General features: G+C 45.2%; 1 protein-coding gene across 8 annotated transcripts in view; it reads right to left on the reverse strand.

Moving 5' to 3' along the window:
- Window positions 1-12,500, reverse strand: part of shank3a (SH3 and multiple ankyrin repeat domains 3a) — a 217,117-nt gene that overhangs the window by 104,510 nt on the left and 100,107 nt on the right. For all 8 annotated transcript variants that reach the window (XM_042109815.1, XM_042109811.1, XM_042109809.1 and 5 more), the window contains exons 8-10: window positions 12,443-12,500; window positions 9,597-9,663; window positions 3,527-3,875 (exon numbers count right to left, since the gene is read on the reverse strand). The exon at window positions 12,443-12,500 is cut by the window's right edge and continues 20 nt beyond it. In XM_042109815.1, the coding sequence (XP_041965749.1) occupies window positions 3,527-3,875; window positions 9,597-9,663; window positions 12,443-12,500 (474 nt within the window). The remainder of the gene's footprint in view (window positions 1-3,526; window positions 3,876-9,596; window positions 9,664-12,442) is intronic.

The following is a 12,500-nucleotide window of genomic DNA, read 5'->3' on the forward strand; positions in this document are numbered from 1 at the left end:
TAATAAATCTCCCATTGTGGGCCCTCCTACTCCTGGTCTGCTACCATCCTTGCTGCCTCCACTGCCGTCCATCCTAACAAGGAGGGCAGAGGAGAAAATGATGTAAAAAGATAAAGGAACCTCTCTCTCACACACACACACACACACACACACAAGGATAAAGGGTAGAGAACCTCTCTCTCTCTCTTTCTCTCTCTCTCTCTCTCACACACACACACACACACACAAGGATATAGGGTAGAGAACATATCTCTCTCTCTCTCTCACACACACACACACACACACACACACACACACAAACACACACACACGCAAGGATAAATGGTAGAGAACCTTTCTCTTTCTCTCTCTCTCTCTCTCTCTCACACACACACACACACACAAGTATTAAGGGTAGAGAACCTCTCTCTCTCTCTCTCTCTCTCTCACACACACACACACACACACACACACACACACACACACAAAGATAAAGGGTAGAGAACCTCTCTCACACACACATACACACACACAGACTGATTGCCTAGGAGGGGAGAGGAGAGAGGAGGGGGAAGAGAGAGGGGAGGAGGAGAAAGAGGAGGAGAGAGGAGGAGAGGAGAGGGGGAGGAGAGGATGTGGGCAGGAAGGAGAAGAGGAGAGGGGGGGAGGAGGAGGAAAGAGGAGGAGAGAAAAGAATTGGACAGGATAGGGAAGGAGGGAGGAGTGGAGAGGAGAAAGGATGGAGGGATGAGAGAAAAGTATGTAGATAACCTCTTTCTCTCTCTCTCTCTCAGAAAAAATGACAAGTGCGTGGGTACACACACACATATTCTCAAAAACTCAGACCTATATTAACAACTAAACACACACACACACACACTGGTTGCCTAGGAGAATGTGAGTGAGGTTTCTGGTCACTCCGGCCCACTTTGGTCCACCTGGTCAGAGCACACTAACACCCTCAGGTCGTAATTACTATGGCGACGGGAGAGGACTCTCAGCCAGATGGACATGTAGGACAAGGCAGCATCAGCACCAAATTACCATAGCAACACCACAGCATCGCAATGACATCATCCCCTCCATCAGCAGCAGCAGAACCGCATGTGGAACACATTAGCATGGCACACATCTAACACACAGCGAAGGCCCACCTATCCCCACTCACAGCTATCTAACACGCAGCGGTATCTGTGTGCATGTATGTGTGAGAGTGTGCATGTGTGTGTGTGTGTGTGTGTGTGTGTGTGTGTGTGTGTGTGTGTGTGTGAGAGAGAGAGAGAGAGAGAGAGAGAGAGAGAGAGAGAGAGAGAGATAGTGTGTGGGTGTGTAATTGGGCATGTGTGTGAGTGTGCATGTGTGTGTATGCACATGTCACCGTGGACACCATTAAACGCTGCTGATCTTCAGCTTAGTGCCTGGTCGGGCTTCCGTCCCTGGTGGTCAAAACTTAACATGATATGAGTAATGATCCTCATGCCATCCCTTAACAACCCAACTCATTCAAAGGTACAGTACACTATGCAGGTTTAAGTATTTTTAGCGACTGTACAGCGCCCCCCTACAGTTGCGATATATTTATAATTTACTTTGCCGTTGTAAATAGCCTACTTCCTGTGGCTTGTTCCCCCTGTACACAATGAAAATGCTTTTGTTGTGGAGGTGAAGGATAATCAACAGGCAAAAACTATCTCCAAAGAGATACAGTATACTGACAAGGGAATGTTTCAAGATTCTCGGGAGGTGTCTGAGTCTCTGTTCTTGAAGTTGCATGGTTGATTCTCTCGTTACTGACTCGCTACGGCTATGCTGTATGGTTATGCTACAGTAGGTGATCGAGTCCCCTATTATAAGTTTGTTTACCATCAAATTGGCTTCGTAAAGGTTATATTAAGGTGATGTTACGTGCCAGTTAGACACGCAACAAAAGAGTTGAGGTTGAAAACCTCCAAAAAGGCGGACGAACAAAATATTGGTCAAATTTTAAAGTGGTTATTTCCAAAAAAGTGGATATATAATAACACGAACAAAAAGTGTTAGCTCAGAAATCATAAGTACAAACATAAACAAAGGTAACAAAGTGGCCTAGAAACACACACACACGGATGCACACACACACACAGCAGTGCCTCAACATCATCACATGCACATACGCACACAAGCACGCACGCACACATGGACACACACACACACGCACACACACATGCACGGACGCACGCACACACACAAAGCAATGCCACCAACATCAGGCTGTGAGAAATGCTCACTAGAGTATTAGACCTGACAATCTCTTAAATGAGACAGCTCATCTTTGAGCATTAAATTACTCAAAAACCTCTGGAAAAATGAACACACACACGCACGCACACACACACACACACACATATACACACACACACACACACACACACGAGTGGGAGAGAGGCAAAAGAAGAGCTTTTTGAGAGATTAACTGAGGTGACACTGATGAATTACTGACAAGAGTAGAGCTCTCCCTCCCTCTCTTTCTCTCTCTCTCTTCTTCTCTCTCTCTCTATCCCTCTCTCCCTCTTCTTCTCTCTCTTCTTCTCTCTCTCTCTCTTCTCTCCCTCTTCTTCTCTCCCTCTTCTTCTCTCTCTCTCTATCCCTCTCTCCCTCTTCTTCTCTCTCTTCTTCTCTCTCTTCTCTCCCTCTTCTTCTCTCCCTCTTCTTCTCTCTCTCTCTATCCCTCTCTCCCTCTTCTCTCTCTCTCTATCCCTCTCTCTCTCTCTTCTCTCCCTCTTCTTCTCTCCCTCTTCTCTCTCTCTATCCCTCTCTCCCTCTACTTCTCCCTTCCTCTGCTCTCTTTCCTCTTCCTCTTTTCTTCTTCTCTTTCACTGCATCTCTCCTTTCTCTCTCTGCTCCATTATCTTGGAGTGAAGTGAGTTAATAGAACAACACCCCCCTCCACACACGCTCATCCACACACACACACACACACACACACACACACAGGCCCATACACATCCCTCCACATACCCCTCCATACGCACACCCATCTACACACACTCCTGTACACACACCCATCCACACACACTCCTGTACACACACACACACACACACACAGGATACACATACCTACACACACATGTTGAACTTCTTACCAAGAGTGTGTGTGTGTGTGTATGTGTGTGTGTGCATGTGTGTGTGTGTGCATGTTTTTGTGTGTGTTCGACAGTATGTGAGTCTGTGTGTGCATGTGTGCATTTGGGTAAATGCATCAGTGTGTGTTTGAGTACGTACATGGTAGTGTGTGTACTGACTGAGAGAGCTGCTCAAATGAGAGCCGCGTGCTGTTGTGTGTGTGAGGAGGAGCCCAGGCAGGTCTCTGCAGTCCCCTGAGGAGAGCACGGCAGCCCTCGCTCTTCAGAGCAGCGTCACGGCTGAGATCAACAACGGAACAAAGAACACACCTGGTGCAGATCACACCTGGTGCACAACACCCCTGGTGCAGAACACACCTGGTGCAGAACACACCTGATGCACGTGAGAGCAGCAATAGTACCGAGAGCAGGTGAGGGGTCCTTACCTGAGGCGTCCGCGGCTGTGCCCGTGCGGGTGTCGCCGCAGCGTGTGCTTGTCGGGCTCCTCGGAGACGCGCTGCAGCGAGGGTGAGCGCGTGTGTGTGTGCGTGTGGGAGGAGCGGGAGCTGCCGGTGCTCTGCAGACTGCCGTCGGCCGTGGTGGCGTCCGGGGCGGTGCCCGGCGGCTGAGCCAGAGGGGGCAGGCTGCGTAGCGAGGGGACGGGCGAGTGGGCTGGACGTCCGTCTCCGTTCAGGTTGTTGTCGGAGGCGGAGCGGAAGAGCAGCGAGCGCGGCGAGGTCAGGGTGCCGGTCACGCGGCGCCGGTTGGTGTACGACGGGGTTTCCCTGAAAGGCACTGGACATACACACATACACATACACATACACACACACACACACACACACACACACACACACACACACACACACACACACACACACACACACACACACAGCCAGTGAGAAAAACACAGTCATGTGAATGTGTGTGTGTGTGTGTGTGTTTGTTGGAGAGTGGTGGGGGGCAGACAGAAACATTGGGGTAGAATCAGTAGTACAGTTTGTGTATGTGTGTGTGTGTGTGTATGTGCGTGTGTGTGTGTGTGTGCGTGTGTGTGTGTGTGTGCGTGTGTGTGTCTGTCTGTCTGTCTTTGGAACAAACAAATATCTTATCTATGAAATAGCGAAACAGAAGATGACAGAGATGCTGACTATGCCAGTATCCACCGTATCATCCACTACTACACTGACACACACACACACACACACACACACACACACACACACACACGTGTAGAGGCCTAATGGCCTGTGTCACCTTGGGAGACATCACAATCAGAGTTACTGCAGCATAGCTAACATTCCAGTGGGTTAATATCATTGAGGTTATGAACACACACTCACACACACACACAGAGGCATTTCCCTGAGTGTGAGAGATGGCTGGTCTGGGAGTAGTTGCAGCCCTCCAATATGCCCTTAAGGAGAAGAGCAGTTTCCATCAGGGCAGATGCTACTAGGTGTAATACTATTGATCTGCCACCAGAGGAGGCTGTCCCACTTATAGTCAGAGGTAAGCCTCATGCTTCCTTTCTGTCTACACACACACACACACACACTGTTTATGTGTACTCTGAAGATGGCTCATTTGGTTGCTGCTGCTATTCAGGAGCGTGTAGGAATGTTGTGGTGTAAACCGGTGTGTGTGTTTGTGTATGGGTGTGTTCCTGCTCATTTCTCCCCTCCCCATTCTATGATGCTAACCAGGGTTTGTGATCAAGCAGCAGGACGTCTGAATACCTCTGCACATTATCAATCACTGCCAATCACAGCTAATCTCCAGCAATACCCTGCAGCCCTGGGCTCTGATGGACTGGAGGAGAGAGATTGGCGGCTGGATATTACACAAAAGTGTGTGTGTGTGTGTGTGTGTGTGTGTGTTGTACACATGTTCCTGATGGGGTTTGGCTGAAATTCAATTGCAGTGGGAGTAAGAGCAGTGATGTCGCCATGGTGATATTGCTCTTGCTTAATGGTAGTGATCCATTACCCATAAAGCTTTGCAGGTAGGCAGGCAGCAAGGGAATGGAGAGGAAATGAGCTTTAGCATGAATGGATACATACTTTCACTGTCTATGATACCAACTAACGGCGCATCGTCATAAAGACGTAAAGATGTTTGCTACATAGCAAACGCTGTTTCCTGTGGTTGGTTAATATTATTACAGCTAAACATTAGCTGACTAACAAAGGGAGCTTGTCACTAGCTTTCAGTGTCTAAATGCCTGCATGAAATAACAACCAGTTATCTATCTGACTTAACATCCTGAATTTTACTTGTAACATAGGCTAATGGGAAAAGGTAGCAGTAACCTAATCATGTCAACGTTGTGCCTTATTGACTCAGTGGCATGATTTTACCGCGCACCAAATTAACCTCAAAAATTTGAAGTTTTGTACTATTTCTGGGGCTCACTCACTTTGGGCTTGTAGTCAAGGCCGTTTTCTGGCATACTCAGGAGGAGGGATGCTGTCTTGACGCTTCAGAAAATCGGTGTATATTAATTTAAAAAAGCTATTCATTATCCAAACTCGTTTACACGACATACGGTGACTAATATTTGATGCTTCCTTCTGACTGCTGCAAGACGATTGGTCACTGACAGTATACCATAATGCAATGGATAAACTAATATGGCTAAACTATGTGTTGCGCAGGACAGGTTCAACAATATGAAATTAAAAATATGAAACTATAGACAATTGTAAAGCGACATAAGCTTAATTTAAAATGGTCTAAGAATGGTAGGCTATTCAAAGGTGGATAAACACAATATTGAGGTGGATAAACGCACTTTAGAGCACTTTAGAGGTGCGTAAACGTTATTTCCGAAATTCAGGAGGTGCATAAACGGCGTTTTACGTATGTTTAGCCTCCACTACAATCCGGGGGGGGCGGGGCTATTGAAAGCGTCAAGATGATGGATCTCATTCCCAACAGGCAGCAGGATCACTCTGTTTCTGATAAGGGATCTGATGAGGGTTCAGAGCTAGACTCTTATGCCCACAGAATAGCCTTACTTTCAGCCAAAGAGAAAAGGATTAATCACACATATTCATGAGATTCTTCTGAACACACACAAACACACACTCCTCTCTCCATCCCTGCCATGTGCTGTAAGTACTAAAGCTCTGTTGGATTCATTATGGGGGGTTTTGACTGGTGTAACAGCTACTAGATTCCCAGAGGTCCCTCCTGCTAAATTGACTGTGTATGCTGATGATGTAACACTGTTTGCGAGGAAGAACAATGACATTGTTAATTTAACGTCCTGCAAAATCAGCACGGATTAAACTGGGACAAATGGGTCTCTTAGCTGTTGGGAAGTTGCCATGGGAGAAGCACCTCAGCTTCCTGAGGTGTGCCTGAGGCCCTTGGACTCTGTCCTGAGTCAGAAGAAGACTTTGAAGATGGAACAAGACATGTCATACAGATAAGAGGAAGATTATAGAGCCAGTAGAGTAGTGCCATGCTGTGGCTCAAGGGTGCAGTCTGAGACCCTTAAAAAAGATGTCTTAGTGTGATTTTTAAAAGGATTTTGTATAGCAAATAATGTAGGCCTACATATTGTTCGGAGAATGTTCCATTGATTCCATTTGGTGTTTCAATTCTCAGGACAGTTGGAGATGGAGGGCTTGATAAACAGTGGTTCTCAATGGAGTTAGGATTAGGGGTTAGGGTTAGGCAGGGGGTGCCCAAGTTCTCACGATAGATTTTTTCCAGAGGAAGTTCCAAAACCTGGAAAACCCCCAGCTGGAGATACTTCACTTCAGTGCTTCAAAGAAGTGCTACGTGGCTAACAGCCCCAGTGTTGCTGACAGGAAAGCTACGTGGCTAACGGCCGCAGCTGCAGTGTTAATTCACCTTATTCACCCGGCGGCCAGAATGAGGCTAAAGGGTACACTTGCCATTACACCTCAGTCCACTGGCCTGTTCTTCTTCTTCAGTGAGTTTTTTTTTGGAAGTTTGCAAACGGAGTGCATTACCACCACCATCTGCTGGACTTACAGTAGGTGTAATGGCAAGTGTACCCTTTAGCCTAGTTCGGGCCGCTGGGTGAATAAGGCGAAAAATAATAATAATAATGTTAATGCTAATTAAATGCAATTTTATTCTTAAGTGCTAACATGTGGCTAATGTCCCAGCTGTAGGCCTAGTGTTAATAGTATGTTATGTAATGCTTATGCTAATTCTGTGTTGTGCTAGCATACTGAACTAACTATACTGAACAAAAATATAAATGCAACAGATTTGTTTCAAAAGGTTAAATAAAAGATCTAAGATTGCTGCCATGCGTAAAAAAGTTTTATCTCACTTAAATTCTGTTTTAGAAATGTGGTAAAATCCACTGGCTCCCCTCAGGTCTGTGTTCTGTCTCCTCTTCTGTTTATCCTTTACACCAACATGTGCCGCAGTAGCAGGGGAGACAGATTTATTTTAAAGTATGCAGATGACTCTGTCATTGTAAGCCTGCTACAAGGAAATGAAACAGGTCATGGTCCAGTTGTCCAGGATTTTGTAGACTGGTGTGATAGGTCCTTTCTACAGATTTCCAAACATTTCAGAACATTTCCAAAACAAAAAATATGTGTATAGACTTAAGAAACTCCCCAGGGCTAAGGAAATCACCAGCATAAAGGGTCAGACAGTGGAGTGTGTCGATAAATATAAATACCTTGGGACCATCATTGATAATAAATTAAATTTTGAGGCAAACTGTGAGACTGCATACAAAAAGGGGAACCAGCCTCTATAGGCTACTGTCCTCCTTCCACATCGACAGAAAGAGGCTCACCATGTTCTACCGCTGCTTCATTGAATCGGTCATTTCTTTTAGCCTGGTGTCTTGGCTCAGCAACCTACCCCTAAAAAATAAGAACTCCCTGAACCAAATTGTAAGGTGGGCTAGTAGGCTGATTGGAGAGCCACAGCTGAACCTGGAATCCCTACACAGTAGGCAGCTACAGAGGCTAGTTGGGTCTATCCTAGAGGATGGATCCCACCCACTATATGGTGAATTTCAGCCTCTCCCATCAGGCCGCAGGTACAAAATGCCTGCGTGCAAAACTAAGAGATGCAAAGGCAGTTTTGTTCCCTCAGCTATCAGACTGTTCAGAATCAGTGTTTCCCAAACTTTTTTTCTGGGGACCCACTTTTTAAAAATGACAGGCCATCGCGACCCATTTCACTTCAGATCTAACATGTAACCACCAATATTGTTTTAGGCCACAGGTTCTCAAACTTTTATATGCCCCCCCCCCTAACCATTCTACACTGCCATATGTAGCCTATACATAATAGCGTCTGGCCTACTACCACTACTATTACAGGGATTGGTGATGCACTGACTCAGTTTCCCACAACTCTGCAATCTCAATTACACATGAAACAATGTTAAATATTTTCAAAGCTATACAATTCTAGTTCAGTTTTGTACAAACACACAACCTCAGGTTTTCCTCATCCTGCTTTGAACACAGTTGTGTTGCATTTTGGGCACCATCAGCGTGGAAAGTTACCTAAAAGATAACGTTTTAATGCGCATCCGAGAGATTGGGGATATTCTTGCATTCTACGCAATCGTCACTAGTAAGCTGTTCCTGTATATCTAAAGAGAAATGTTGTAGGCTACGTTGCGTTGCAGAGAAATGGATCCATAACAGCGTTAATTCCGATCTAAACATAGCAAATAACTCAAGTCGTTATATTGTAGCCTATTTCTGGAGCTTTCTTTGGAAAGTTGAATCCGCATTGAATCCGCAAGTTAAGTGTTTGTAGGCCTTATACTAAGGCTGTGTAATGATGTTGTGACAAGCTGTTGTAAGAATGTGAAATGAATAAATATCAGAACAAGAGGCTTTTGCGCAATAGCCAAAAGATAATGCGCTTTTACTGTAGCCTAGTAGAGTTTGCGAGGTGGAAAACAAGAGGAAATAATAGCTTTTAAAATGTCAATTTAAATTGTAGCCTTATATAATGCACTGGTGTGCATTTTAAATCCGAAATAATAAGGAATGTGAGGAGGCTGCTATTAACTTTAAAGAGTGCATCTACAATTGAAACTATCAGCCTTTGACGCAAATTTAATAGCCATGCCCGGTACAGGATGTGTGCTTTAGTTGACAACATGGTAACTAGATTTTAATCGGTCAACGGTACTTTGCATGTCAGACGACAAATGCACACAGAGAGGTCGTACTGCTAGCCAGTGCTATTCTGAATGAGCCCAACATAATGTAAATATATGTGGCATGAGATATGTGATAGAGAGAGGGGACACAAAGACACTTCTCTTCACTCTCATCCTCTAGTAATAGTACTGATTGACGCAGTGTTAATTCCCACCAATGGTCTCTCTACAAGGTAGCCTGAATGTTATTCCTCACTTTGGTCCAGTGAGTAAATGAGTAAATGTGATATGTGACAGAGAGAGGGAAACAAAGATGAGTTCTCCCAAAATAATATGGCATTGGGAATGGGGGTTAGTTAGAGGAAGGAGAAATCAGCTCAACTTACCAACATCTGATGCTTTGTGATTCTTAATAATATCTGCCAGATCAAAATTCCCAGCAATGATGGCCACCTGTGTGAGAGAGAGAGATGAAGAGATAGAAAGAGAGATGGGTGGGTATAACAGACAGAGAGATAAACAGTAATAAAGTGATAAAGTACAAACAGGGGAAAGAATTAGATGAGAACTTAAGTCTCAAAAGAGTCAAAGTAGCACCCCAAAAACACAAACATATAAAGTAACAACCCAAAAACACAAACATGTTACGTAGGCCCCCAAAAACACAAACATGTAACGTAGCCCCCCAAAAACACAAAAATGTAATGTAGCACCCCAAAAACACAAACATATAAAGAGAAAGTGAACAAGAGGAAGATAAAGAGAGGAGAGACAAAGAGGGATGAGAGAGATAGATGGATGAGAGAGAAGAGAGAAATAGATGGGAGAGAAAGAGAGAGGGAGAGGAAGAGATAGATGGAAGAGATGGATGAGAGAAAGAAAGAGAGAGGGAGAGATGGATGGAAGAGATGGATGAGAGAAAGAAAGAGAGAGGGAGAGATGGATGGGAGAGAAAGAGGTGGAGAGAAAGAGAGAGGGTGAGAGGGAAAGAGAGAGGGAGAGATGGATGAGAAGGAAAGAGAGGGTGAAAGGGATGATGAGAGGTGTTCAGTAAAGTTGAATGGTGTATTTGCGACAGCTCTTTCAGGTGAACTGTGGAAGCAGCACAGCCAAGCAGCTAACCAGCAAGCCTGCACACACACACACACACACACACACACCACACACACACACACACCACACACACACACACACCACACACACACCACACACACACACACACACACACCACACACACACCACACACCACACACACACCACACACCACACACACACACACACCACACACACACACACACAAACACACACAAACACACACACTCGGTGACCATGGTAACAAGAGGGGAGAGCTGAGCTCTGACTCCCCGAGGAAGGACAGAACTCAGCTAACTTCAGCATGGGCACACACACACACACACACACACACACACACTACATACAGTATCTAAAACTAAATCCAGCTCAGTTCTACCTTCTGAGCTTCTCTAAATCTTTTTAATCTACATTTATTATTTTTTTCTTTCTTATATGTATTTATCTTTTATTATTGGCCATGTCATTGGTGAGGACAGACCTCATTTCAAGACATATCACTACAGAGATTTGTGCGTGCAGGTTCACGTGTGTGTGTGTGTGTGGTAAACCATGTGGTTATGTGTATCACATAAATCATGAGCCTCCACAACACTGGGAGCTCATTATGTAACTCCAATGGGGTTCTCCTGGGACTTCACTAATGTAAATACCTAATCAATCTTAAACAGATAACATACACATGCATTTACTGTAGACACACACACACACACACACACACACACACACACACACACACACACACACACACACACACACACACACACACACACACCACACACACACACAAATACCAGAGCATATCCTGGTGTAGTCTCAGTACCCAGCAGTAATCTACCAGGGAGTCCCAGTGACACTCAGAGATGATGGATTTTTCTGCCCTACTCTCTCTCTCTTTCTCTCCCTCTCTCTCTCTCTTTTCCTCTCTGCCCTCTCTCCCCCATCTCTTAACCCCCCCCCCCCCCCCCCCCCTCTGTGAGCCCCCTCTTCTCTTCTCTGTCTCTCTGTCTCCTCCATCTTCAGTTGGTCGCAGTGATGGGAAAACGAATTACTACTGAGGACGTTTTCCTGGGAGATTTCCTCCCTTATCTCATGCTCCTTTCCTCTCATGACCCCCCTCTTTTCTTCTCCTCTCTTCTCTTTTTATGCTCCCTCTCTTTTGTCCTAGATCCCTTTCATTCTCTCTCTCCCTCCCTATATACTGCATTCTGTTTTTCTCTCATTATTCCTCTCTTTATCTCTCTCTCTCTCTCTCTCTCCCTCCCTATATACTGCATTCTGTTTTTCTCTCATTATTCCTCTCTTTATCTCTCTCTCTCTCTCTCTCTCTCTCTCCCTCCCTATATACTGCATTCTGTTTTTCTCTCATTATTCCTCTTTATCTCTCTCTATCTCTCCCTCCCTATATACTACATTCTGTTTTTCTCTCATTATTCCTCTCTTTATCTCTATCTCTCTATCTCTCCCTCCCTCTAGACTGCATTCTCTCTATATCTCTCTCACTCTTCCGTACATGCCTGCATCTCTATCTGCCCCTTCCTCTCCAGTGGTTGCTCAGACTACCCCCTCTCTTCCTCTTCCTCACACTAGAGAGCAGTAGCTACTGTGTGTTATGCATTGAGTCTCTCTGTGAGGTCACAGACATGACATGACAACAGAGACAACGGACGGACACACACACACACACACACACACACACACACACACACACACACACACACACACACACATACAGATAAGGACCATGTTTACAAAGGTCTCTCTGTGAGGTCACAGACATCACAATGAAGATAACAGACACAGTCACAGATAAGGGCCATGTTCACAAAGGTGTGCAAATAATTGTTGCAATAGTTTACAATTTGCACCCCTTCTTATGCAATTTGTGAAAATAATAATAATTAAACATTTGTTTTCTTTTTCATTAACATATTCAGTAGGATTGTATGACAACAGTAAGGTCTCACATAACTGCAAATCTCTCTCTCTCTCTTTCTCTCTTGCTGGACACACACATACACACACACACAAAAGCTTTCATGTGCTCGCTGTGCTACCGTCTCAGGTGTGTTAGCTCCATCACTGCCAGACGTGAGACAGGTACAAGTGTGCAGGTATCGGGCACGCTCAGCACTCTCACCTGGAAGGCAGTTTGGCTGTTGTAGTTCTTGATCTCTTTGTTGGCTCCTCTGAAGAGC

Source organism: Alosa sapidissima, chromosome 11 (assembly GCF_018492685.1).
Source record: "Alosa sapidissima isolate fAloSap1 chromosome 11, fAloSap1.pri, whole genome shotgun sequence".
Lineage (NCBI taxonomy): Eukaryota > Metazoa > Chordata > Actinopteri > Clupeiformes > Clupeidae > Alosa > Alosa sapidissima.